This window comes from Carex rostrata, chromosome 7 (assembly GCF_964058835.1).
Source record: "Carex rostrata chromosome 7, lpCarRost1.2, whole genome shotgun sequence".
In the NCBI taxonomy this organism is placed as follows: Eukaryota; Viridiplantae; Streptophyta; class Magnoliopsida; order Poales; family Cyperaceae; genus Carex; species Carex rostrata.
The window spans coordinates 14003982-14030229 of record NC_135924.1 but is presented as its reverse complement, the minus strand read 5'-3'; the positions used below and the strand labels follow the sequence as shown (position 1 = coordinate 14030229).

The 26248-nt window shown below is 32.3% G+C and overlaps 1 protein-coding gene and 2 long non-coding RNA genes across 4 annotated transcripts; 2 read left to right on the top strand and 1 right to left on the bottom strand.

The window, feature by feature from the left end:
* The first annotated feature begins 503 nt into the window (after positions 1-503).
* LOC144556751 (4-hydroxybenzoate geranyltransferase 2-like) lies at positions 504-25398 on the top strand. 2 transcript variants are annotated; one of them, XM_078305169.1, is made up of 8 exons: positions 504-915; positions 1268-1403; positions 23385-23506; positions 23855-23924; positions 24159-24311; positions 24400-24535; positions 24773-24869; positions 25293-25398. In XM_078305169.1, the coding sequence occupies exons 1-8, from the start codon at positions 563-565 to the stop codon at positions 25360-25362; spliced, it is 1137 nt and encodes a 378-aa protein (XP_078161295.1). In that variant the 5' UTR covers positions 504-562; the 3' UTR covers positions 25363-25398. The 2 variants fall into 2 exon arrangements, with proteins under 2 accessions (XP_078161295.1, XP_078161294.1); XM_078305168.1 differs by lacking the exons at positions 23385-23506; positions 23855-23924; positions 24159-24311; ... (1 more) ...; positions 24773-24869; positions 25293-25398 and adding exons at positions 1501-1622; positions 2236-2305; positions 2645-2797; ... (1 more) ...; positions 3603-3699; positions 4051-4256.
* Positions 8613-10593, top strand: LOC144557025 (uncharacterized). The gene is made up of 2 exons (XR_013512534.1): positions 8613-8806; positions 9627-10593. It is a non-coding gene; the product is annotated as an uncharacterized LOC144557025 (long non-coding RNA).
* Positions 11084-12637, bottom strand: LOC144557357 (uncharacterized). Its single transcript, XR_013512622.1, has 2 exons — positions 12423-12637; positions 11084-12281 (listed from the first exon to the last, which is right to left on the bottom strand). It is a non-coding gene; the product is annotated as an uncharacterized LOC144557357 (long non-coding RNA).
* Positions 25399-26248: the final 850 nt, after the last annotated feature.

The window sequence follows — 26248 nt, the reverse complement described above, 5'->3', positions numbered from 1 at the left end:
GGTGATACTTATGTAGGGGTGTCGATGGTACCTTTTTAGCCGTTTACTCGATTCGTATCGTATTCGTATTCGATAAGACGGGTATTGATTGCACATTTATTTTTTATTTTTTTTATTAAAAATACAATTATATATGTGTGAAATGAATGAGTTTTTGATGTTTAATTTGTAAAATATAATAAAACTAATTATTATACTAGTATTATCCGTTATTCATCTGCTACCGTTTTGTTATCCGATAATATTAACGGATAAGGGTAGGGTAGGGTAAGATCAATTTTTAATGGGTATAGATAATATATGGATAAAGTCAATTTTAATGAATATGGATATGAAAATGTCTCCACCCGACCCGTACCGTACCCATTGACACCCCTATACTTATGGACTATATGTACAATTTACCTTTCCAAAGTTAATATATGTACCTAATTAACTATCTATAAATATTTCTCATCAGCTCTAACATAAACCCATTGCTAAGCACACACATACACACTATATACCCATCACTAAGCTCTCTCTCTCCCACCCCTGATCACCACTTTCCCTACATTCATCTATGGAGCGCTTGTGTGCTGCCTCCCTCAGCTTTCCTTACGTGCGACCTACTACAGTTCGATGTGCCGCACTACATGACCAAAAAATTAACTTCAACCATACCAATGTTTATGACAAAGCAAGTAACTTCAATCATGCAAAGTTTTCACTTCCTCTGCCCACAAAATTTTCCCCTATCATTTCCGAAGGACACCGTTTACCGTCATTGTCCCGGGGTGAGAAAATCATTTGCCAGAGCTCAGTGAGACCGGCATGGCTAGATACCACCATACCAGTGCCCTTGAGGCCATATTTTATGCTTGCTCGTGTAAACCGTGATGTTGGGTGGTGGCTACAAGTATGGCCTAGCTACTGGTACTGCACATTTTTTCCCTTTTTAATTTTGTTTACTTTGTTATCTTTTAAAGGAATGATAAGAGTCAGTATAAATAAAATTTACATAGGTAAAAAGTAAAAACTGTTTTGTGCAGAGTTTGAATTGGCCAGCAATATATATAGTTGGTACACACTACAACACACATCTGAAACTTGTAGAACTTACTTTCTGTTAATTATTATCTACCTCCTAAGAAAATATAATTAGAATATATATAGTGCGTTGACCATTTCTGAAGAGTGAAGATGGCATATATATTTTTCAGTATATATAGCTTAAAATTTTCGGTAAGGTTGATTTGCATATTGGTTGTATCCATTATATACGCAGGTCAATTGCACTAGCTACAAAACCTGGAGCACTTCCTGATGTAAGATTGATGATACTGCTAGGGGCAATATCTCTAGTGATGCATACCTCTTGTTGCACCTTAAATGATCTTCATGACATAGAATTTGACAAACAGGTTAACGTTAATTAACAAGCTGTCGTTAATTTTGTCTCTGAAGTAATTAAATTAAGAACAATGGCTTTAGTACAATAGATTATGTTGTGAATTTTAGGTAGCACGCAGCAAGAAGAGACCGCTGGCCTCTGGTGAGTTGACGCCTTTGCAAGGCTGGAGCTTTTGGGGGTTTCAGCTTATGCTCATGACACCACTTCTTCTTGCACTAAACAAGCTATGGTATAAGGAATTACAAGTTCTCTTTCAATTCTTTTCAAGTTAAAAGTGGTCTCCCTTTCTAAGTCTATTCCTTCAGGTCAAAGTTGATCTACTGTATATACCTACCAGCTGTTTCTTATTGTGGGTTGTTACTAGTGGAGTTATGACTGTGCAAAACGATTATATTTTGCAATTATTTTGTTTGGTTCTAGTTGTTTATCAAAAGGAAAATTTCGAATCCTGTTAGGTTTGGTATCAGAAAACTACTAACTATTTCTTAGGATGTGTAATGAAAGAATTTTTGTTGACCAGAACCTTTGCTGGCTTACGAGTCAGTACCAGAATTAACAAACAGGATGGCATAAAGGAATACACATATGTATTAAAAAACTATTCAAAATCTGAAAAACTCTATTTCCGTATGGATGTGATTATTTACATATCAATTTTCATTTAATTTGGTAACCAATTGATCAATATTAAAATTTCAATAAAAACTGTTACTTTTCAAATCCCACGACGGATTTAATTTTATATTTTTTTTTATAATTTAAACCGTTGTTATTTAAATATATTATGTAATTTCTTTGGAGACGTGTAATAATTTATGTATTTTTAATTGAAACAATGACAGCATGGGACTTGCTGCTGCACAGCATCTTCTGTGGTTTATCTATCCTCTTATGAAGAGAGTAACTTATTGGGTATGTTAGCAACTCTTACAATTTGCTTATGGCATTGAAAAAGAAAAACAACAACAAAAAAAAAAAAATGTACATCATATAATTGACCCCTGTTTTTCACTGACAACCTAAAAGTTATGTTCACATAATTATCAGTACCCAAAGTCAAAATTTACTTAAATCTCACATAGTTACATTAGGCATTCAATACCGATCTCATGGAAAAATCAATAGAACATTAACAAGTAACAACTCGTTTTTACCTCAATTTTCAAATAAACATTTTTTTTCCCAATTATTTAAATAGACTATTCAACTTCACATCACTCTGTTAGTAAACCAATTTTATTAACAATGCAGCCACAAGCTGTTCTCAGTGTAGCAATAAATTGGAGCGCACTTGTTGGATGGGCTGCTGTCAGAGGAAATTTTGCTGATCTTGGTACTATACTGCCGATATTCATCGGCAGTGCATTCTGGACACTTGCATATGATACCATATATGCCCATCAGGTACCATTTCTTTTTCTTTTTTGTGCAATCAGTATTTTTCTTATGTAATTGATTTTCGGTGTTTCAAATGAACATGAAATTGTGTCTTCTAGAAAAAAAAGGTGATGAAATTGGAAGGGAAAGAAAAGAATATTAAGCACAAGCCATGTGCTTGTGGGATGAAGAAACCATCAAATTGTGTCCTCTATAGATACGGTTTAGATGTGGAAAGAATTAAGAAATAGACAAATGGTTCTTTGCTGAGCTCTGTATATAGCAATTTTTTTTTGGTAATTTTATCAACAGAAGAAAGTTCCAAATTAACTTTTGTTTCATGGGAATACAAATTTTGTTATTTGTTTTGACAGTTATTGTTTTATTTGTGATTGCATTATTAATTTTTAGGACAAAGTAGATGATGCCAAAGCTGGTGTTAAATCGACTGCATTATTGTTTGGAGATTCGACAGTGTACTGGAATTTGGGTTTTTCGGCCATTAGTATTGGTTGTTTCTTACTTGGGGGGTACAATGGTGGCCTCGGTAAGATTCTGTGCTTGATCTTAAATTTGTATCTTCTAGGCAACTTCTAGGTAGCAGGGACAGCAAATAAAAAATATTTTGAAATTTGACAAGTTCAGTTCACCTTCCTGCAAAAGATAAAAGCAAAAAGTTTTATGCCTCAAAATACATACTTATGCATCTGAACAGTAATGAAATGAATCAACTGATGGTAACATATTTTGCTTAATCTGTTTCTAACCCAAGTTTTTCTTTTAATTACTCAAAAATGTTAACTAACACATCCTGGTTGATTCCTTTTGTAAGGTTGGCCCTATTTTGCATCTATGATCGTTGCGACTGGCCAACTGTTGTGGCAGGTTTTGACGGCCGACTTGTCGGATCCCTCTGACTGCAACAAAAAGTAAGTTTATTCAACATTAAATGAAATACTTCTTAGCTCACTCTGATAACTTCTGCTTGGTGATTTTCAAAAATGATAACCATTGTGAAAAGTAAATTTAATTTAACAATAACAGTTATCGCTTATTTATAAAGGGCTCAACTTAGACAAGTAAATCTTAGTTGTGGAATGAGCCTCTAATGCTTAGTATGAGATCAGGGATCAATCGTAACCAGATAAACATTTGGTCTAGCACAAATTGTTAACAAGAAGAGTATATTGATTATATAATTATGATGGACACGTGTGCACTAGCGCAAGCAAGATGCATTGGGTCTCAGTAAGCTTACATCTTCCTTAATAAATTTGTAGATTTGTTTCCAACAAATGGTTCGGAGCGATCGTCTTCACCGGAATACTCCTAGGTCGTCTTGCACCTTGAGAAGCATCCATGGAGCATATAGAGTTCATACAGACGATATTAGATGATGCTGATTGGATTTTCTCTCCACCATATAATTTATAGAAGATTTTGACAAATTAAGAATAATTAAGAAAGATTTAGTTGAATATGTAGGAAGTGAAAGGGACCCTTGCATCATTGTAATACATAAGCAGTTGAGAATTAGCAATAAAGCTTTGTTTTGATTTAAAAGTTGAGAGCCTGATCTCCCCATTATCTCATTGTGTCTAGTATTTTCCTCTTTAAATTTAGATTCCCATTATCATTTGGTAACAGAGCACTAGGTTACATATACTTTATAGGGGTTCTGGTGATATATTCTGAGGTATCATGAGGTACGCATGAAAAGTCACCTTGAATTTATAAGCCTAAGTTAGTGGGTTAATGCCACTACCAAGCAATTAGAAAAAAAGTTAGTGGGTTAATTACAAACAAATTAACTACATTTTTTTTTTAAATTAAATATTATATTACTTGTGTGCAACTTATCTCCTGACAACAAAAGCTTAAACTCATTTGTATCTGATATAAGAACGAAATCATTAAATGATGGTTAGATTTTCCATAGAAAGAATGGTTTAAACGTCACAATATTATTTGATAAATCGCCTGAATAAAGATAGCAATTTTGACCTGGTCAAGAATCAAGATTGTCCTCAGTTGTGAATTCCTCTCAATCACTGAAATCCGGGCCCACTTCTGCAGAATTGGACACGCCAGCTGCAGTACTAACTGGAGAGGAGAGCTATTAGTTCGTTGAAGAGTGTTAAACTTAAACCACATCAGCAGAAATAATCCCATCGCCTATAAATTATAAAAGGCTAACTGATGTACTATCTTAGATTATGAAATTGAATGCATAATTTTGAGTTTGGTCTTCTTCGTCTTTACCTCAGTTTCCATTATCGCTTCTCTGAGCTTTGCTTTTATTCGCCTGAATCTTTCTATATTCTGTTCTGTGAATCTTCCCAGTAAAAAAATAATAAATACAAAAGTTAAATATGCTAAAAAAAAATAACACAAAGCAACAATCCAACTACAAATTAAGGATTATTTATAAATATAAAATGTAAAGCCGCCATACCCTGCTACTGGAATAGAGAAGCACCAAACAAGGTAGGTAGGGTTTAGCGCGGAAGAGGAGGAGCAGAATGCCAGAATCCTTGAGCCTGTAGCGCACGGATCCTTTAATATTCGTGTGGATTTACATCGGACGGTTTTGATCTAAACTCAAAATTTGAATTTAACTCTTGAGGATTTGAATACAAAGAACCATTCGTAATATGGGCGGGAGACATATGTTTGTAATAGGTTTTGGGCTGGGCTGGGCTGGGCTGGGCTGTGCTTGTCTTGTTTAGTTGCTTTAATTTGTTAAGTCGGTCTCCTTGATTTTTGTTTATGTTCTTACAGTTCTTTCATGCTGTAGTACAATAGCTCCATTACATAATTGAGCTAGAATTAGCATTATTCAATTTGATTTGAAATCATTTGAATCTATTATTTAACTTGGGAACTCTACAGTAAAATTTCTTTTCTTAATTATGCGAAACAATTAAATTCATTTCAGCTTATTTGCTGATCCCTGTTAATTGTAACTTTTGCCAACGTCACACCAACTGAACTACTGTTAACATAATTTAGTAGACTGACAATTCTAAAATGTGGGTCAGTAAGTTTGAGTATACTTTAGGAGGCAAATACCCAGTAAATCCAAATGAAAATAAACAAAAAGAAAACAAACATTTTCAATGTACACTAGACTTGATTCACTTGAAATTCTAGGAGCAAAATAAATCTCCAGTCGGTGTCTCACAAACTAAGTATCAGTGTGCTGGACTTTATTCAAAAAAAAAAAACTCTATACCAGTACACGATTCCACCAAAGAGGAATTAACTTGTTACTGACTATTTGAATTATTATTTTTTTTTGAGGTTGACTCATAAATTTTTAAGTGCCAAATTTTCAGCAATATTGGTTTAGCAATTTTCAAACAATTATTTTACTTTTAAACCTTAAAAACACTAAAATAGCATTATACTAAAAAAAATAACATGAATTGTTTCTTGAAGAACAGTACAAGATCAGAAACTAAAAAATAAACTGCATTTTTGTTCTTTATAACCAGCAGCAAGGTCAGAGAGATCTGCTAAAGCCCATTCCACAGTTCAAAATTAAGAAACAAGAAAACAAGATTCAAGAAACTTTAACCCTCACAAATCTATTCTCTGGATATTATCAATTTAACGAACATATTCCAAAATAACTCATCTGATCAGTACATCGATCACATAATAACAACAGAACCCAAGAAAACAATCCATAATCAAGAAATGTAAACACGCACAGAACCAGCTTTGCTGAACTTTTTCAGATTCAATTGTTCTTGTTTGGATAATGGTCAGGCAGAACCGGGTTGTGCTCCACCGTCTCTTGAGGTGCAACTATGTTGATGTTGTGCTCCTCTGGCACGGTCTCAGGTGCAGTGGGACCCAGTGCATTGGTGTTGAGGGCCAGCAGCTGTCTCGCAAGGTCCATTAAATCACTCATATCATTGGATACTGACTCGACGTGCTTGTAGGAGTGATGGAGTTTTCTTATGGCGCTGTTCAAGCTCAAGTCGGGGTCCACAAATGCGTAATGTTCTACAACAGCGTTGTACTGATCCTCCATGGCTGTGAAAGCCTCTCTGCATCTTTTATTGGCATCAATCAACGTGTCGATGAATTCTTCCATGATTGTAATTAATTAGTATGATGAGGAGAGAGAGATGGTGCTTTTGCTTTTGCTTTTCAAGGATGGATGGATGGGTTATATAAATAGTTTTATACTGTTCTATATATATATGGAAATTAACCTAACCGGGTTTAATTTGGACAATTTTTTTCGGGCGATTAGTTTCGTTTGGAAAGAGCTAGCGTTCTTAATTTATTTCCTTTTTTCAATTTTATGTGGCTATATATATAATTATTTTATATATATTTGCAAATGAACAACATGTCCAAAATGGACCAACAAAAATTGTAAGCTCAAATTATTTTCAGTGACAAATATTTGGAAGCTGTATTTTTACTTAATAAAAAAAGTGACAAACATATTATACATTATAACTTTAAATTTTATATATAAATATTTTTGTGATAAATATAAACATTTGCGCAAATAAGTAATTAAAGTATATTGCATGAATAATTTCTCAATTATATAGCATTAATTGCCAGAACAATATGTCTCGCTAGCCATTCTCAAATTAGTGGCACTCGTCTCTCTTAATTTTATGTGATGATTTTACTCAAGTTAAATACATGAGATAATTTCTTTGAAGCCTAGCAAAACATTTAAAAACTCTCAACTTTCTCATCATAACAACAGAATATATATATATATATATAGAGTTAGGCTGGGGTGCTATGGATAGCATAGTGGCCTCTATGCTACGGCTCAATATTCGAGTTTTCGAAATCCAAACGGTCGATCCGAACCATTCATCTTATTCTCCATATTAATATCTGCTTGGAGACCAAATTTTATAATTTTCTGAATTTTTTTACTATTTATTAAGCCACTTTGAAAATCGCTAATCCAACGGTTTTACTGTTTTGTGCAGCCACCGTTGGATCAACAATTTTGTAAAATACTTAATAAATAGTAAAAAAATTCAGAAAAATGTAAAATTTGGTCTCCAAGCAGATATTAATATGGAGAATAAGATGAACGGTTCGGATCGACCGTTTGGATTTTGAAAACTCGAATATTGAGCCGTAGCATAGAGGCCACTATGCTATCCATAGCACCCCAGCCTAACTCTATATATATATATATATATATATATATATAATATATGAGGAGGGATCAAGTTACAACAATTTTTGAGTTACAACAAGCATTTTCTATATTTTCAAAGTCTAAATTATCGATCCAAATTGTTAGATATGATCTCTACAATAAAATGTGTTTGGAGACCAAATTTTACATTTTTTGAAATTTTTTTACTATTTATTAAGATGGGTACAAAATTCAATGGTTTGAATTTGACTAGTTTTTGTACTCATCTTAATAAATAGTAAAAAAAATTCCAAAAAATATAAAATTTGGTCTCCAAGCACATTTTATTGTAGAGATCACATCTAACGGTTTGGATCGACAATTTAGACTTTGAAAATGTAAAAAAAAATACTTGTTGTAACTTATTGTAACTCAAAAATTGTTGTAACTTATCCCTCCTCATATATTATATATATGCTGTTTTTATGAATTTTTATGATAGCTATACTAACTAGTTATAATAATTAAGGCAAATGCTTCTATGGACAATTTTTCTCAGTAGAACTGTTCATTTTTGCAGATCGAACGGTCCACATCATTTTGTAAATCACTGCAGCTTCCGTTAAATTTAACAGAAATTTTTTTGAGGAGGGGTAAAATAGTCAATGAACAGTGTTTTGTTATCCTTTGTCTCCTCCTCTCATCTGTTTTTCTCGTTCTTGCTCTCCGCCAGACCACCAAAAAGAATTGCACGAGAACTTCCATCTCCACCCAAAATCTAGACCCCCGCCTAGGCGCCTAACCTTGCCTTCCAAGTTCCTCTCTCTCTCTCTCTCTTCGCCAGTTCCTCTCCGCCTCTCCCTTCGAAGTTCCCGCTGGTTACTACTCGATCTAATATCAAGGTACAATCTTCTTCCTCCTCCCTTCTTTCGATTTATTTTCCCCAAATTAGGTGCTCCAATTTCGTCCGCTGATTCGCTCGTCTCATTATCACAGATAGATTTACTTGTCGATTTATTTGGCCATTTCTTTCATGTTTTGGCTTTATGTTCTTAAATCCGGTGCCAAACTGTCCGCTGCCTCATCTGCTTATTGATTCAGTCCTAGATTTCACGACTTTCTTTTAGTTTAGTTTTCCAGTAGATTTCAAACATCTAATCGGAAAATCCTTCAATTGAGAAATCCTAAAATATATTGCATTTCCTAAGTATTCAATCGACAAAATCCCAAATTAATAAAGCATGTTTATCTAGCTCAATCAAGGCCTTGCCTTTATTTAGGGTTCAATTAGGAAAACCCTAGATTGAGGGAGTACATCTCTATATGGTTTAATCAGGAAAACACCTAAATGGAGTCCAGTGCTATAAAATTAGAGTTATATTAAGACACCCTCGTAACTGTGAGAGCTCTCTAGAGATTTATTGCTTTATTTCAATCTTGATCCAGCTTTCAAGCTACAAATCCCTGTCCTGTGTATTATGTAATTTTATCATATGTTGATTTTTTGTTCTTTTAGTTATTTGTGAGTAATGTTTCAATTCCGATCTATACTTGCTCCTATTGGATTGATACAAGTCCCCAATTGTGTGCTTAAGTCCACCTGCCCAACTTGTTTAGATCAATTTACCAAAACTAGCTTGTGCTTAGAGCCTTAGAATATTAATCTGTCACAATTTACCAGTGATCAGTTTACCAACTTGTTTTTCTTCATGCAATTCACAGTTTGTACCAAGAAGTTGCTGGCTTGTACCAAGAAGTGAAGGATTTGGAAAGTCAAAAAGCTTTTTTTTCAAGGAAACACTATGTAATAAGCAAACATTCTGATTTCAGTTTTGTTGTAACATGTGTTGTGTCATTTATTCTTCGTAGATATCAACTGTCATGATTAATGTAGGTGAAAATCAATTTACTAATTGTTACGTACTATCTCCCTTTATCTCTTTTCTTTTTTCGGATGGCAATTTGTGTATAGTCTCCTCTTACACTGCCGGGCACACAAATATTATAATTTGGCACCGAGTGTAAGTGGTAATAAAATAGTATAGAAAGAAAATTAAATGAGACAGATTGTTTGGATTGGCATCCCGACCCTGCCAGCATGGCTGCCTACTGATATGCTTATCAAGGTACGGAGCTTGTTACTTTATGTAAGGCGTAGTATATATTATTTTTCTTTTCTGTTGTTTGTCTTGCAGTCGGAGAAGCTTGATTATGAGAGAATATGATCTCAGAACCATCTTTGGATATGTGAATGGCTGAATGCTTTACACGGCTTAGAAAGTCCGTTTAATCCAGCTACAGCTTTTCACATATGTCAAACATTTTACCGACAAGAAAAACCCTACCAAAGGAAAAGGTGGAATTGATATGGTCGCATGGAAGAACGATAGTACACTACAAGAGGTGGTGAGCTAGGAAAAGGTGCAGGCCACCCCTGTCAGAACTCTGGCACTACTATGGCCGCTCAATATATTTGAATAATAAATTGTTGTTATGTTGAAACAATAAAGGTTCAGTGTTAACGTGTCACCTGTATTTCTTTGTTTCTGAATGCTTATTGAAATTGATGATTATATTGTTTTATTTGGAGATGTATTGTTTCTGTTGTAATGTATTTATTTGGAGATGTATTGTTTCTGTTGTAATGTATTTACTTTGAGCTAGATATGATTTTTTGTTCAAGTTCTCTTATTAGTTTCTAGAAACTCCATATACTTTTGGTTTTAAATTGCAAGTGTTGGATCCTGCACTATTTGTGAATCTCATGATGATCAGGAGCCTGTATCAAATAAAGAAATGTATTGTGATATCAAATACTCCTTTTGTCATATTAAGTATAAGAAAGTATTAATGAGACAACCTGAACATAAAATTACGGTAAATGGATTCAAGCAGTACAAAAAATAAAAATCTTGATTGTAAAGGAACATGTGCATTCCCCACACCTACAAAATGATTTGGATTGGATCTGTAATATATTCCACACAAATTACATGCTATCCTTCCCCACCTAACATGAGAACCATGTTGATTTTGTTAATCTGTTACTAAAAGGAAATTATCTGAGTTGAAATATAGAAGGGCAATTTTGTCATAACATAATTATAAGCATACATCACAATAAAAATAGATAATTTATAAAAAAAAACATACATCTTTTATAAGCATTAAAGAAAATACATGAAAAGCATGCATCACAATAAGAATTGTTCTCAAGAATAAAGTGTGACATGAAACTAAAATGTTGCAATTGCATAACATACAAAGTAAGAAATAAATAGTTCAACAATTTCATCAGAGGCAATAAGACACTGGTACACTGTCAAGTTCCATCAAAGGCAAGAGTTCAACAATTTCCATCAGTTTCTTCTGCAGCTGGTGGCCATAAAATGTTAAAATCTGATTTAAGTTGAAGCTTCCTTGTTTACAACCACCTACAAAGAAAATGAAAAAACAGATGTTAGAGCAAAACACGGCTCTTTCACCTCTTGTCTGACAAAAGCATATAATTATTTGCACAACTATGAACTAGACTCACAATTTCAGCAAGATTGAAGAAAAAAATAAAGAATAAGGAACCTACAAAAATACTCTCACTTTGAAGTTTCAGATCAATAGCAACTTCTTCCAGGTGTTTTTTTTCACAATTTATCAACAATTCAATTTCAAGGCCCTTGATCGTTCAATTTCAAACAACACAGAGAAAGGGACATAACTTAGAGAAAGGTAAATTTACCAGATAGTTTCCAACTTTGTCTGTCAAAAGTAAGAAGGGTGCCGTAATTTTAGCAAACTATTGGCTCATCTCAATCACTGTTTGCAGTTAGTGGTGGACCAATGACCTGAGGACTGCTTACTAGAAGATCATAACAATTGGATATGCACTTTAAAGTTACAGATCTCTACCAGTTCCCATATAGGCAAAAAAATGAAATGTGAATTTTATTATGATCCTGATTGCCTAATTTCTTAAAGGATACCCTCTGAGATATCATTTCGTGTTACATGAGACGAAATATTTTTAAATCAAATTCACATTTTATAGCACAGTGAACAAACAAATTAGTAAAACCAGCAAAAACCATATGAAAACAACAATGAATGAAGTTCATAATAATTTTGAGCATGAGATGAGGGTTAGAGCCCTTCAACTCAAACCTCGGGGCAGGCACTGGATTTCGAACCTGCAACCTCCCATATGGAGAACATAGTGCGGTTTACAATATTAATATGAGTTCTGAAAGATCACTAATTAGGTAAACTGATATATCAACAAACAAAATACACATCATGATCACCAAATACCAGAATTAGTGTTACCATACAAGAATTGGTCCCCCACGCTGGCACAAGCTTATCATGGAAAATTGGCAGAGCCTGAAAGAAAGAAGAAAGAAGGTAAGTCAGAGATTGACTAAAATCGTTCATCTCGCTTAATTAATTCCAAAAAAAAACACTTATTATCATGTTTGATTGGGACAGTGGGAATAACAATCAAAAGAATTAGCTTTCTTATACCTTGTTGTTCAGATGGAAAGATTTGCTAACACCATTTGATGAGTTCCCTAAAAGTAAAGAATGCAATATTTAAGAATGATTCGACTCACTGGGCAACTCAGCTCGAATCGGGTTGGGGGTGAATAATTTTGAGTTAGAACCAGGAAAAGAGAGGGGATTTGGGCGGGAGCGGGAGCCTTTGCTGTGCTGTGTGAGAGACAGAGAGAGAGAGGACATGAGGGAGATTATTTTGGTGCTTATAAATGAAAAAAAAAAATTGGAGGCAGTGGCGGAAAAGTAAAGCGAGCGGATCGATGATATGGAAGAGATCCAGACGTTGGTAGGAGGATAGATCTAAGGGTGTGAAATTACTGAGCTGATCAGATTATAAGCGTTTTTTTTGGAGAGTTTGGCGCAAAGAGAGAAAGGGAGACAGTAGAGATGGAGTATTTAGGAGGAAATTAAAATTTTGGTAATAATTTTAGACGGAATTAAAAATTTAGGAAGGAATTAAAATTTTGATAAAAATATTTAGGAGGAAAGTAAAACATTTGGACATATGAAATTGGTTTTTGTAGATTTAATTTTATCTGAGAAAAATATTTTTTCAAAAAATTTAAGAGAAGAAGTGAAAATTTTGACAAGTTAATTTGAACATCAAAAATTAGTTTAGTTAGCTTGAATTTTATCTAAGAATATTATTGGTTAACGTCAAATATTTTACTTAGATAGTTAGATGTGATTGTATTACGGTAGTGTCATTATCAGAATATGTAATTTTGTCCTTATTCTTTCAATTGATCAAAATTTCCTTGTTGTTTTGTGCATTTTTTATTGTGCAGCTTTTTTTTTTCTAACAAATAAGAAAATGATTATTTGTCCCTTTAACATGTGCAAATATATGTGTCGATCGTTCATTTTTACATTAGCGATAAACGATCGATCTGCAATAAAATGATTCTAAATTTATTTTGAAATAATAAAGAGAAAACATTAAACGTAACCAACATAAATTTTCTATAAAATAATTATGAGTAAGTTTTTATCCAACATGAGGTTTTTATAGCTATTTGATGTTTCGATATTCCGTCAACTTGATGGATGAGTAAATAAAAAAAAAATCATCAAAATTTGCTGCAAGAAAATAAATGCAGTGCTCTTTCATTTCAACGGTTCCGATGAGCCAACATACCACATGTTTTTTTGTGTGTCTTCATTAACTCACAAAGCAAGAGTTTAAGAAACATAGAACATAAAGTATTGTTTTGTGAGTTAATGAAGACACATGAAAAACATGTTGTCTGTCGATTGATCTTGATTGCAGGGTTGATGCAAAACCTGAAGTAGTTCTGCGTAGACTCCAATCCTTCCGTTCAAACCGCGTAGCTACCATAGCAACACAAGGACTAGTTATCAATTTGCAATTATATCTTTGATTGTATTTTTTTTTTAATTTGTACCGTGATTGTTTTTTAAAATTTGTATTGACATGAACTATGTTGATGCTTTGATTTATCGTAAATTAACTAGTCAGTGCTTCACAGTTAACTGATAAGAATGCCTTGTCAAATAGTGTGCAGTGGCTGTAGAATTAAATTTATTTACATATTTTGAAATTTATATTTTACAAATTGTAATGAAAATAGCACAAAACTTGCAAGTAAAAAGAAAGTAAATAGTGATTCAATTACACAAGACATAATATGAAAACTCTGAAATAGTGTTATAAGACAATATGAAAACTCTTTAATTTTAGCAGGTTTACTCAACATTTTAAAGAGATGAAAAAGAAAAGGAACGATTACTGGTTCTTTTGTTACACTGATGCATATTTTTTTTAAACCAACAGTTTCTTATCAATGTTGTTACTAAATTCAACCAAATCATAAAAGAAAAAATATATATCATCCCTAAATCCTAACCAAAAGAAACCTAAATTACAAATTAGTTAAAAAATGTAAGGAGAAATCTATATCTTGAGTAAACCTGCTAAAATTAAAGATAAATGTGAGCTGGTATTGCACAAGTATTTGCATCCATAGCCTTTTTTTTTAAAGCTTGTCAACGGCTAACAAGTGTATATAGCTTCCACTCCCAAAAAAAAATTACACAACACAAGTATTTGCGCCTCTCTCTTGAGTCCTTTTTTTTTTGATGAAAAAGCCATGGGTATATTTGATTGAATGAAAAGGTCTTACAGGATTACATAATCAGAAAGAATAAAAGAGAAATAGATACATCAGCGGAATAAAACAAAAAAACTGCTAGCTACTTTAAAAGATTCCTAATTTTAAAATTAAAAGTTCCTCTGTTTTACCCACCTCTTCCCAGGCTTGTGAGAAACAGATACAAATGGGGATTCCCTGTAATTTTTCTTTCTTGCTTGCCTCTGATAGCCCTTCCTCTTACCAGTGAATTTCAAAAGGGTGTCACCTTCGTACTAGAAGCCTGATTCATTACCAGCAATCAGCCCCCTTCTTAAAAAACATCTGGTCAATTGTATCCTGCAGTTGGAGCTCCTTCATTAATAGCAGATATGGAATCACATCAGTGTTGCTGACAATGCATGGTGGAACAGTTTTTTACACTAATATCAGAATGAATCTAAGAAAACTGAACCTAGCTATTCAAGTCTTCACTTTTTTTGAAACTCACATGACTTACTGGAAGCACCTTCGACCTTCGTATCACAACCCATAACATCCATTTCAAATTCAAATCAAATAAACTAGACACTAGTTAGTTATAAAATTCAAATTCCATAAAATTGAACTTAAGTTCATACTTCATAACAAACTAAACTAATTAAAAGATTAAAAAAAAAAATACACAAATGCAACAGATAAATAAATAAAAGCAAGAAGGGATTCTCAATAATGAATATAACTCTAAACTATATATACAGACAAAAAAAAAAGACATGGGGTCGGATTAGACAGGTTGCTCATACAACCTTAGATTGTATTATATTTGAGTAAAACTAGGGTGTTCTTAAGCTCACCAAAGTGTTTGGTGAGCTTGACTCCAAAACCCGTCAAATCGGTTTCAAATGACGAATCCGAACCGTTGGAACCCGTCTATTTTACGTGTGATGCGTCTACATGTGAAATTTTTTAACTTTCGAATTAGTTTAGTATAAAATCAATTGGTCAAAATTAGAAGGTTAATAAATTAATTTTAGTGCATTCATTTTTTGAACATGTTTTGACCGCTTGACTTTATACTAAACTAATTCGAAAGTTCCAAAATTTCACATGTAAACGCATCACACGTAAAATAGGCGGGTTCCAACGGTTCGGATTCGTCATTTGAAACTAATTTGATAGATTTTGGAGTCAAGCTCACCAAACACTTTGGTGAGCTTAAGAACACCCTAGTTCTACTCATTATATTTTGCTATAATTAGTACTACAAAACTTGTACAAACATCCAATAAATCAATTAGATAACTTATTGCTATCAAATAAACTAAAGGTACATTAAACAAAAATTACACACTTCACTGATTTTACTCCCAGCACTATGGATTGATTCTAGATGAAGGCTGTCGCTCGTGTTGTGGACACCAATTGAAACAGCAAATCCAGATTTTGGGAAATGCAATCACAGGAAATCAGAAACCATGCATTTAACCTCCTGATTTCTGAAAGCAAAAAAAAACTAGAATAACAACACCTAAATCAAGTTTGCACTTTCAAATAAACTAAAGTCAGAATCCAGTTTGCATTTACCTTTACCCCCCTTATAAAAATCAGGAATCTCGCACCTCAGCCGCCTCAGCTACAGATTTGAGCTTCTGGAGATTCAACTTGATTAATATATCAGAAAACAGCGTCGTACCCTCTTCACTGTTCCAAACATCCAAACATCAAATAAACTAAAGGTACAAACTGATACACCTAATAAATCAATTAGAAAAAAGAAAGTTAATATAAACTGAAGGTACAAACATCCAATAAGTCCTATAAGTAATATTTTAGCCAGCTTGTTTGCTGTCTAATATGGAGGTAAACTTATTGCTAAATAGATGAAAGAAAATATCATTTTGCTAAGCATCTCGACATAAACATATAAGAACCAAATTAAGAGCATTTTTAACACAAATTGATATTAATAAATATAGCAGTTCACAACAACCGAGTACACATCCATGCATTATAGGTCTTCTCAAATTAAAACTCTAAAATTATGCATTATAGTTCACAAACTGTTTTCATGCTTGAGTGCCTTAAAAATTTATTAATTGGGATAACAGAATTCCTAAAAAGCATCACACACAAAGAAACAAAGCAAAGATTTACTTGATTACCGGGAAGTACTTCAATCAGTGGAAGTCGGCCGGTACCAAGGTTGCGGTGTTGCTCTACGACCTCACCTTCTGGTCGTTCTCCTAATCCATGAGCACAAGCAAAGGCGCACAAGCAAAACAAAACCCTAACCGGGTTGAGGGTTGAGAAGCAACAGAGGAAAAAAGAGAAAAATCGAGAGGGAGTTCTCAGAGAAGAGAGAGAGCCGAGCGGCGAACATTGGACGTGGCGACGGCCGAGCGGCTAGAAGAGAGAGAGAGAGAGAGAGAGAGAGCAGCGGGGTTACGGAGGAGGGTTTTGGCTTGCGAACGAGAGAAAGAGAGAAGAGAGGCTGGTGAGAGCAGGCGAGCGCCGTCGCGTCCAGAGAGAGACGGCTAACGGAGTACACCATGGAACCGTTAGCTAATGGAGTACAAATTGGAATACCAAATTTACCCTTAATTAAATGGACGGCTCTGATCTGTTTAAACAAAGCGTTGCGAAAGAAGACGTACGTACGTACGTACGTACGTAGGACAACAACAACAGTAACCAATGCGTCTAGACTCTACACTGCAGCCGCATATCATCAGACGTTGTGATCCAGGCATCCAGCACGTTGGATATTCAACAAATTAAGTGATCATCTTGATTATGGCTTCTATAAATATAGTCTCAAACTGGGGTACTCACAGTAATTAACCAATGCGTCTAGACTCTACACTACTGCAGCCGCATATCATCAGACGTTGTGATTCAGCACGTTGGATATTCAACAAAGGCATCTTGATTATGGGTTGGCTTCTATAAATATAGTCTCAAACTGGGGCACTCATTAGTCTATCTCAATCTCCAACCCTCTCCCATCCCCAACACACACACACACACACATTACCGTAACGTTGGCACACACCGATCGATGGCGCTTTTGTGTGGTACATCCCTCTCCTCCCCTCATTACCAGCGACACACTTATAACATTCAGCGTACCACATTTCATAACCAACATAAACGCAATATTGCACGTACCCTGCACCAGAAAATGCTTCCTGCCATTTCAGAACCACCTTATTCATTGTCAATGTTCCGTGGTAACAAAATCATATGTCATAGCGCAGAACGACCCGAATGGCTGGAAACGACCATCCCAGAACCATTGAGGCCATATGTCGCGCTATCCCGCCTAACTCGTGACATTGGATTTTGGTTACTAGCTTGGCCTAGCTACTGGTACGTACTGCGTGTTAATTTTATGCCTTGCTAGATCCTTCAATTTTTTTTTTTTATAATCTAACTACTTTGTCAAAAAGAAAAAAAAATTGAGATTTTGAGATTTTTGCTAGTTTTTCAAGAACATAAATAAAAGGGTTGCTTCAAACTATATATAAAGCAAATCTCTAATTGTAACACAATAATTCAATATGCATGTTTAAATCTGGATGTAATATCATGAAAGCAGAAATTTACATCAATGCAAAATTAATTTGTGTTAATACACACACACACACACTTCATGGTAAAGGGACCACTATATCCTTTGAACAACTTATTATTTTGGCTGTGTTAAATGTCCTCATTTTGTGTATTGTTCATATTTTCCCATGTTTGGTTGTGGCCTAAAGCTAAGGAGGTCTAAATTGGTTATTCTAACTTAGACCGATCTAAATTATTTATGTTTGGTTGAGGCCTAAAGTTAAATCATAATTTAAACTATTCCTTGTTTGCTTAGAGTTGGTGGAGGACTAAAGTTTTGAAAACCTAAATTCCGAGTTTTTTAAAAATAACCAAAATCATAAATATTTTATTAAAAATAACCAGTCTTCAGCCAGATTTTTAAAAATACCCAGACCGCGGAAAAAATCTGTGCCCCAAATATTTTTTTTTTTAGAGTTTAGAGAAAGAAAATATCCATGGTTTGGTTTTTTTTTTTTTATAAACTCATTTTTTTTTAAATATATGTATATGTATATATAATATATGTATATATAATATAATATATGTATATATAATATAATATATGTATAATATATGTATATGTATATATAATATGAGAAGGGATCGGATGACACCGTGCATTTTTAAAGTCCAAACAGTCGATCCAAACCGTTCAACTTAATGGATATGTTAAAATGTGCTTGAAGATCAAATTTTATATTTTTCTGAATTTTTTTACTGTTTATTAAGATGGGTACAAAAATTCAACGGTCTAAATATAGCGATTTTGTTAAATACTTAATAAATAGTTAAAAAATTCCAAAACATATAAAATTTGATCTGCAAGCACATTTTAACATATCCATCAAGTTGAATGTTTTGGATCGACTGTTTGGACTTTGAAAATGCATGATGTTATCCGATGTCACCAAGAAACGGTGTCATTCGATCCCTCCTCATATAATATATGTATATGTATATATAATATATGTATGAGATGGGCTATGGTGCATTGCAATGCATGGAGGGGTTTGTGCATTGGACCATAAATCTAAAATTCAAAATCCAAATGGCCGATCCAAACCGTTCATCTTGTTCTCCATATTAATATGTGCTTGGAGACCAAATTTTACATTTTTCTGAATTTGTTTTACTATTTATTAAGTATTTTACAAAATTGTTGATCCAACGGTAAAATCAGCAGCCACTGTTGGATCAACAATTTTGTAAAACACTTAATAAATAGTAAAAAAATTCAGAAAAATGTAAAATTTGGTCTCCAAGCACATATTAATATGGAGAACAAGATGAACGGTTTGGATCGGCCATTTGGATTTTGAATTTTAGATTTATGATCAAATGCACAAACCCCTCCATGCATTGCAATGCACCATAGCCCATCTCATATATGTATATGTAATATATGTATATATGTATATATATATCAAATTTAACTTCTACTGATAAATTAGCAAGTCTGGACTGAGACAGGGATCAAACTGCAAAAGTGATTACACCAGCATATAGAGCATTCAAAAATACACATAATTGACACAAATTTTAATTTATTTGGATTTTTCTACAATTAATTATGAATTTTCAAAGTTTGGCTTTCGAAAAAATTTTAAACAGTCATAACTTTGACTAGGAAAGTCAGATTTGTGCGTATGACCAATTTTCAGAAAGGGCGGGACGAGACAGATCCGATTTTGCCCTGGTAGTACACCAACCATCATTGCATCGGAAGCATCAGAATTTCATAAAAACATCATTTAGGGCCTCAAAAATCCAGTTTAAGTTTTCGTTTGAAGGTAGACGTACAACGAACGGTATTTTGTCTAGTATAATTCAGGTTTTTGTAGTGTAATTATTAATTGTGGAATTTTTTATTTTGCATGTAGAGTAATTTAGATTTTTGTATAATTATATTATATTATATTATATAATTATACAAAAACCTTAATTATTTGTCTAAATTGCTGCTGGCAGCAGTTCTGCCCAGGTGCTGCTGGGGCTATTTTTAGCCGTGTGAAGTCCAAACAACAAATCCAAACCGTTAGATGTTTAATATATATTATAATCTACTTGGAGACCAAATTTTACATTTTTTAGAATTTTTTTTACTATTTATTAAGCTGGTTTGAAAACCGCTGATTTCAGTAATTTTCTGCACCATTGAAATCAGCGGTTTTCAAACCAGCTTAATAAATAGTAAAAAAATTCCAAAAAATGTAAAATTTGGTCTCCAATAATATAGATTAAATATCTAACGGTTTGGATTTGTTGTTTGGACATCACACAGCTGAAAATAGCCACGGCAGCACCTGGGCAAAACTGCTGCCAGCAGCAATTTAGCCATAGCCTATATATATATTATACATATATTATAATATACATATATTATAAAAAAAATGAGTTTATAAAAAAAAACCAAACCATGGATATTTTCTTTCTCCATGGAATAAAAATTCTAGGTCGCGGAAAAAATCCACAGTCTGGGTATTTTTAAAAATCTGGCTGAAGACTGGTTATTTTTAATAAAATATTTATGATTTTGATTATTTTTGAAAAAACTCGGGCATAAATTGGTTAATTATTTATAATAAGATAGTAATTATATAATATTAATATATTAATAATAACTGTAATATATTATATATTATTATAAAATTTATTTAATATATTAATAATATAAAATATTAATTATAAATTAATAATAATTATTAATAAAAAGATACTAAATATATAATCTTATTAAAATAATTATCTAATATATTAACAATATAAAATATTAATTATGTAATTATATACTAATAATAATTATTAATAATAAGATACTAATTATATAATATTAATATATCAATAACAACTATAATATATTATCATATTATTATAATAATGATTTACTATATTAACAATATTAATTAATAATTATATAATTCTAAATTAATAAAAATTATTAATAATAAGATAGTAATTATATAATATTAATATATCAATAACAAGTATAATATATTATAATATTATTATTATAATGATTTACTCTATTAACAATATTAATTATTAATTATATAATTATAAATTAATAATAATTATTAATAATAAGATACTAATTATATAATATTAATATATTAATAACAACTAAAATATATTGTAATATTATTATTATAATTATTTAATATTTTAACAATATAACATATTAATTATATAATTACATTAATAATAATTATAAATAAAAGATATTAATTATATAATATTTATATATTTTAATGTTATTATAATAATTATATAATATATGTACAATATATGATATTAATTATATAATTATATATTAATAATAAGATACTAATTATATAATATTAATATATTAATAATAACTATAAAATATTATAATATTATTATAATAATTATTTAATATATTAACAATATAACATATTAATTATATAGTTATATATCGTTAGTAAGATACTAATTACACAATATCAATAGAGTGAGTCTATGGTACTATGCATATTACGATTTGTTACTGTGCTACGGCTCTATATTTGAGTTTTCAAATCCTAACGGTCGATCCGAGCCGTTCATCTTGTTCTCCATATTAATATGTGTTTGGAGACCAAATTTTACATTTTTTGAAATTTTTTTACTATTTTTTTAGATTTATTGAAAATCACTTTTTTTGGATGGTCCAGAATTTTCAGATCAAGTGATTTTCTAAATATCTAAAAAAATAGTAAATTTTTTAAAAAAATATAAAATTTGGTCTCCAAACACATATTAATACGGAGAATAAGATGAACGGTTCGGATCGACCGTTAGGATTGGAAAACTCGAATATAGAGCCATAGCATGGTAACAACCCATGATATGCATATTACCATAGACTCACTCATATCAATATATTAATAATAACTATAATATATTATAATATTATATAATAATTATGAGGAGGGATCAAGTTACAACACTTGAAAGTTACAACAAAGTTACAACATCATTTTTTTTCATTTTCAAAGTCCAAATTGTCGATCCAAACCGTTAGATATTCAATCTATATTAAAATGTGCTTACAGACCAAATTTTATATTTTTTGAAATTTTTTTGCTATTTATTAAGATGGGTACAAAATTGCTGTTTTTAATGGTGCAGAATTTTAATAAAAACAGCGATTTTGTACCCATCTTAATAAATAGCAAAAAAATTTCAAAAAATGTAAAATTTGGTCTGCAAGCACATTTTAATATAGATTGAATATCTAACGGTTTGGATCGACGATTTGGACTTTGAAAATGAAAAAAAATGATGTTGTAACTTTGTTGTAACTTTCAAGTGTTGTAACTTGATCCCTCCTCAATAATTATTTAATATATTAACGATATAACATAATTATTATATAATTATTTATTAATAATAATTATTAATAAAAGGATATTAATTATATAATATTATTATAATAATTATTTAATATATTAACAATATAAGATATTAATTATATAATTATATACTAATAATAATATACTAATTATATAAAATAAAATATTATTATAATCATTCAAATTAGGTCACGAGGTGGAATAAAAATTAAACCACCATGTGAGGTGGTTTAATTTAGGCCGGCCTAAAGATTGGTTTATGCCATCTTAGTCCGGCTCAATTAAGGTACGTTTGGTGGAATAACGAGGCCTAAACTCCTTATTCCACCTTTTAGGTCACAACCAAACATGGTGTTACTCGTTTCAGAGATTTTTTAAGGTCAAGACATTATGTGGTTGGTGATGTCACATTTTGTTTGTTTGTTGTTCAAAAAAGAAGGAAACAAAAGAACTATTCAACGTTCAATGTAATTTACTAATTTTTGCTATGTGATTCAGAATTGTGGTACAATTCATCTGTTCATAAAACTGATGCAAAATTGAATGAATTGTGGTGCCAGTTTTGTCTGTCATATTATGGCATTGTTAATTAAATGCATTGTGAACAGTTTTGTCGCATTCTGAAGAGGTTATTTTGCATCAATCATAGGTCAATTGCGCTAGCTACAAGCCCAGGAGCTATACCTGATATAAAACTGATGGTACTGATGGGGTGTATATCTCTTCTTATAAAAACCTCTGGTAGCACCATAGATGACCTACACGATATAGAATTTGACAAGCTGGTACAGACAGAACACATTGTATTAATTTGAACTAAGGAAATTTAGATGTACAACTAAATTTGTCAACGAGCAATTATTTTATGCGAAATAAACTGCGAATTTTAGGTAGAGCGCAGCAAGAAGAGACCTCTGGCCTCGGGTGAGTTGACGCCATTGCAAGGCTGGTGTTTTTGGGTCTTTCAGCTTCTGCTCCTGACACCACTTCTGCTTCAACTCAACAAGCTAAGGTAATTAATATACGCTAACAAAGGTTTTGAACTCTTGATTTGAACAATTGCTAGGATTGTCAACAAACTTTCGAATAATTTAATTTACGGGCTTATGCGTGATAGGATACTTGCTTGTGTTTCCTTATTTTCTATTTAAATAAGTAAAGATAAATTCTTACTGAAATCGAACTGAGTTGATATGCTTCGGTAAAATGAGTCGAGTTCTTTATCAATATGTGTGTATTGTCCTTGACCTAGTTTGGGGTCCAACTGATAAGTTGTTGTTATCCTTGTTATGTAAATTCTCTAATTAAACACATAAAGAGATTGCTATATTTCATTGACTGATTGTTTTAACGATTGCAGCTTGGGATTTGCTGCAGCCCAACAAATGCTAATATTTCTGTACCCTCTTATGAAGAGAGTAACCTATTTGGTATGTCCCATACGGTAATTATTTGCACAGAATGTTTGATAATACAATTGAACCCTGTATCATGATCACATTTGAGACTTAAAATCACCTCATAGAGTTATACTTGTATTCATGCCGTATATATAATTTTTAAGTTGAATTTTACATAACGTTACACATTCTAAACTGAACTGAAGTTGGTCATTCCAATTTATGTTTTTCATCCAATAATTCTATGTCATTTTACAACTACAGCCTCAAGCTTTTCTTGGTATAACAGCCAATTGGAATGCCCTTGTTGGGTGGACCGCTGTCACTGGAAATTTGGTTAATACCAATGTTTTCCTTCCGATTTACATCGGTGGTGTTTTTTGGACAATTACATATGACACAATATATGCACATCAGGTACATTTATGCTTAATTATTAGCAGTTTGAATCCATATCAATTTATCAATATATACCAAATATTGATTTTTCTTGATTGATAAACAGGATAAGAAAGATGATGTCAAAGCTGGAGTTAAATCCTCAGCATTGCTGTTCGGAAATTCATCGACATACTGGAATTCAGGGTTTGCTGCAGTCTGTATTGGTAGCTTGGGACTTGGGGGTTACAATGCTCATCTTGGTAAAATTACGACGACATATCTTATATTCATATTCTTTACGGAGCTTCGAGCATAAATTGAGATCGAGAATTGCTCATCCAGCTTTCAAATTTACAAATTTAGTTAATGTCCCCAATTTAATTTTTTCTTATGCCCCAAACCCAAGACATAAACTAGCTAGGAGATACCAATATTTTCTTACACTCACTCATTATTATGCCAAATTGCTCATATTGGATTTTTTTATTTTATTTTAGGTTGGCCCTTTTATCCATTTATCATTTCTGCGGCAGGCCAACTTTTATGGCAAATTTTAACAGTTGATTTGTCAGATCCATCCGACTGCAACAGAAAGTAAGTGTACCTAAGACATGCACGTTCTTATATCTCTCTAAAAGCATTTTCAATCATTTGCAAATAAGGTACAAATGCACAAAAATAAATTCAATTAATTGGTTAATGAAGCCTCATTAATTTCTCCATAGTTTATTGAAAAGGTGATAATAATCAATCAGTACGTGGCTTCTTCTGCCATGAACCTTATTAGCTAAATTAATGACATACTCTATAGAAAAAGGGTACATTGGCTCAATCACAGCATATATGTACTGCTATTACTTTGAACAAAAAAAAAAATACAATATCATAGTTTACTGACCTCGCAAGAAGATTCCCAAAGAAAACCATTTCGCAATTCTGGTGACAAACTAAATTGTCCATATATAGAAACTTGCACTGGATACCAATTGACATTTATTTTCCTTCATGAATTTGTAGATTCGAGTCCAATAAATGGTTTGGAGCACTGGTTTTTACTGGAATAATACTCGGACGGCTTGTATCCTGAGAACTATTTGGTAACATAGAAATGAAATTAGGAATAATGAAAATTAAGAGTAGCTTCACTCATGTATTGCATGTTTAATTCCTTCATTATTCTCAACACCTGTAAACTTAACATCATTATTATTATTATTTTTACAATGTTGGTAGAAGCTACCAAACCAAACTTAATATATTTACAGGATCCAATAATCACTCTTAGTAACTAAAACTTTTCATGTTTTAAGGGTTTTGTAAAAGTATCTGCACCTGGTTTTATGAAACTTATGATGCATGCTACCTCAATCTCTTTGCTTGCAATGCAATTTCGAACGAATGAAACTTTATGTCAACGTGTAATTTGCAATTCGATCATAAACACCAGATAATTCTTAGTAAGATCCATTAATTGCCAATTTATTATCCACCAAAATTTTACCAGCTTCATCTTGCAAGCATTTTATAATTCTTTTGCGTAAAAAGATCATGACTTGATGATGATACGCAAGAGATGCTTGATGATATGCTTAAGAGAGGGACAGTTTGGGATACTGGTAACAGTATTTTCTGATCAGTACTAGGTTATGACAATCGTAAAATGTGGGTCAGTAACAATTTGAATTTGCTTTAGTAGGCAAAGCCTCACTACTTCCAAAAGAAAATAAATAAAACGAAAGCAAACATTTTTATGTATAATAAGCTTTTAATTCTAGGAGCAAAAGAAAGCTCCAGCCAGTGTTTCACATACTAAGTAGCACTGCGTCAGTTTTCAAATTTCAAACACTTATTTTACTTTTAAACGCTCAAAAACACTAAAATAGCATTATTTCAATCTAAAATTAGCATCAGAATGTTATTGTAGGAACTATACTACAAAATGGGAATAAGAAAAGGAAACAAATGAGAGTATT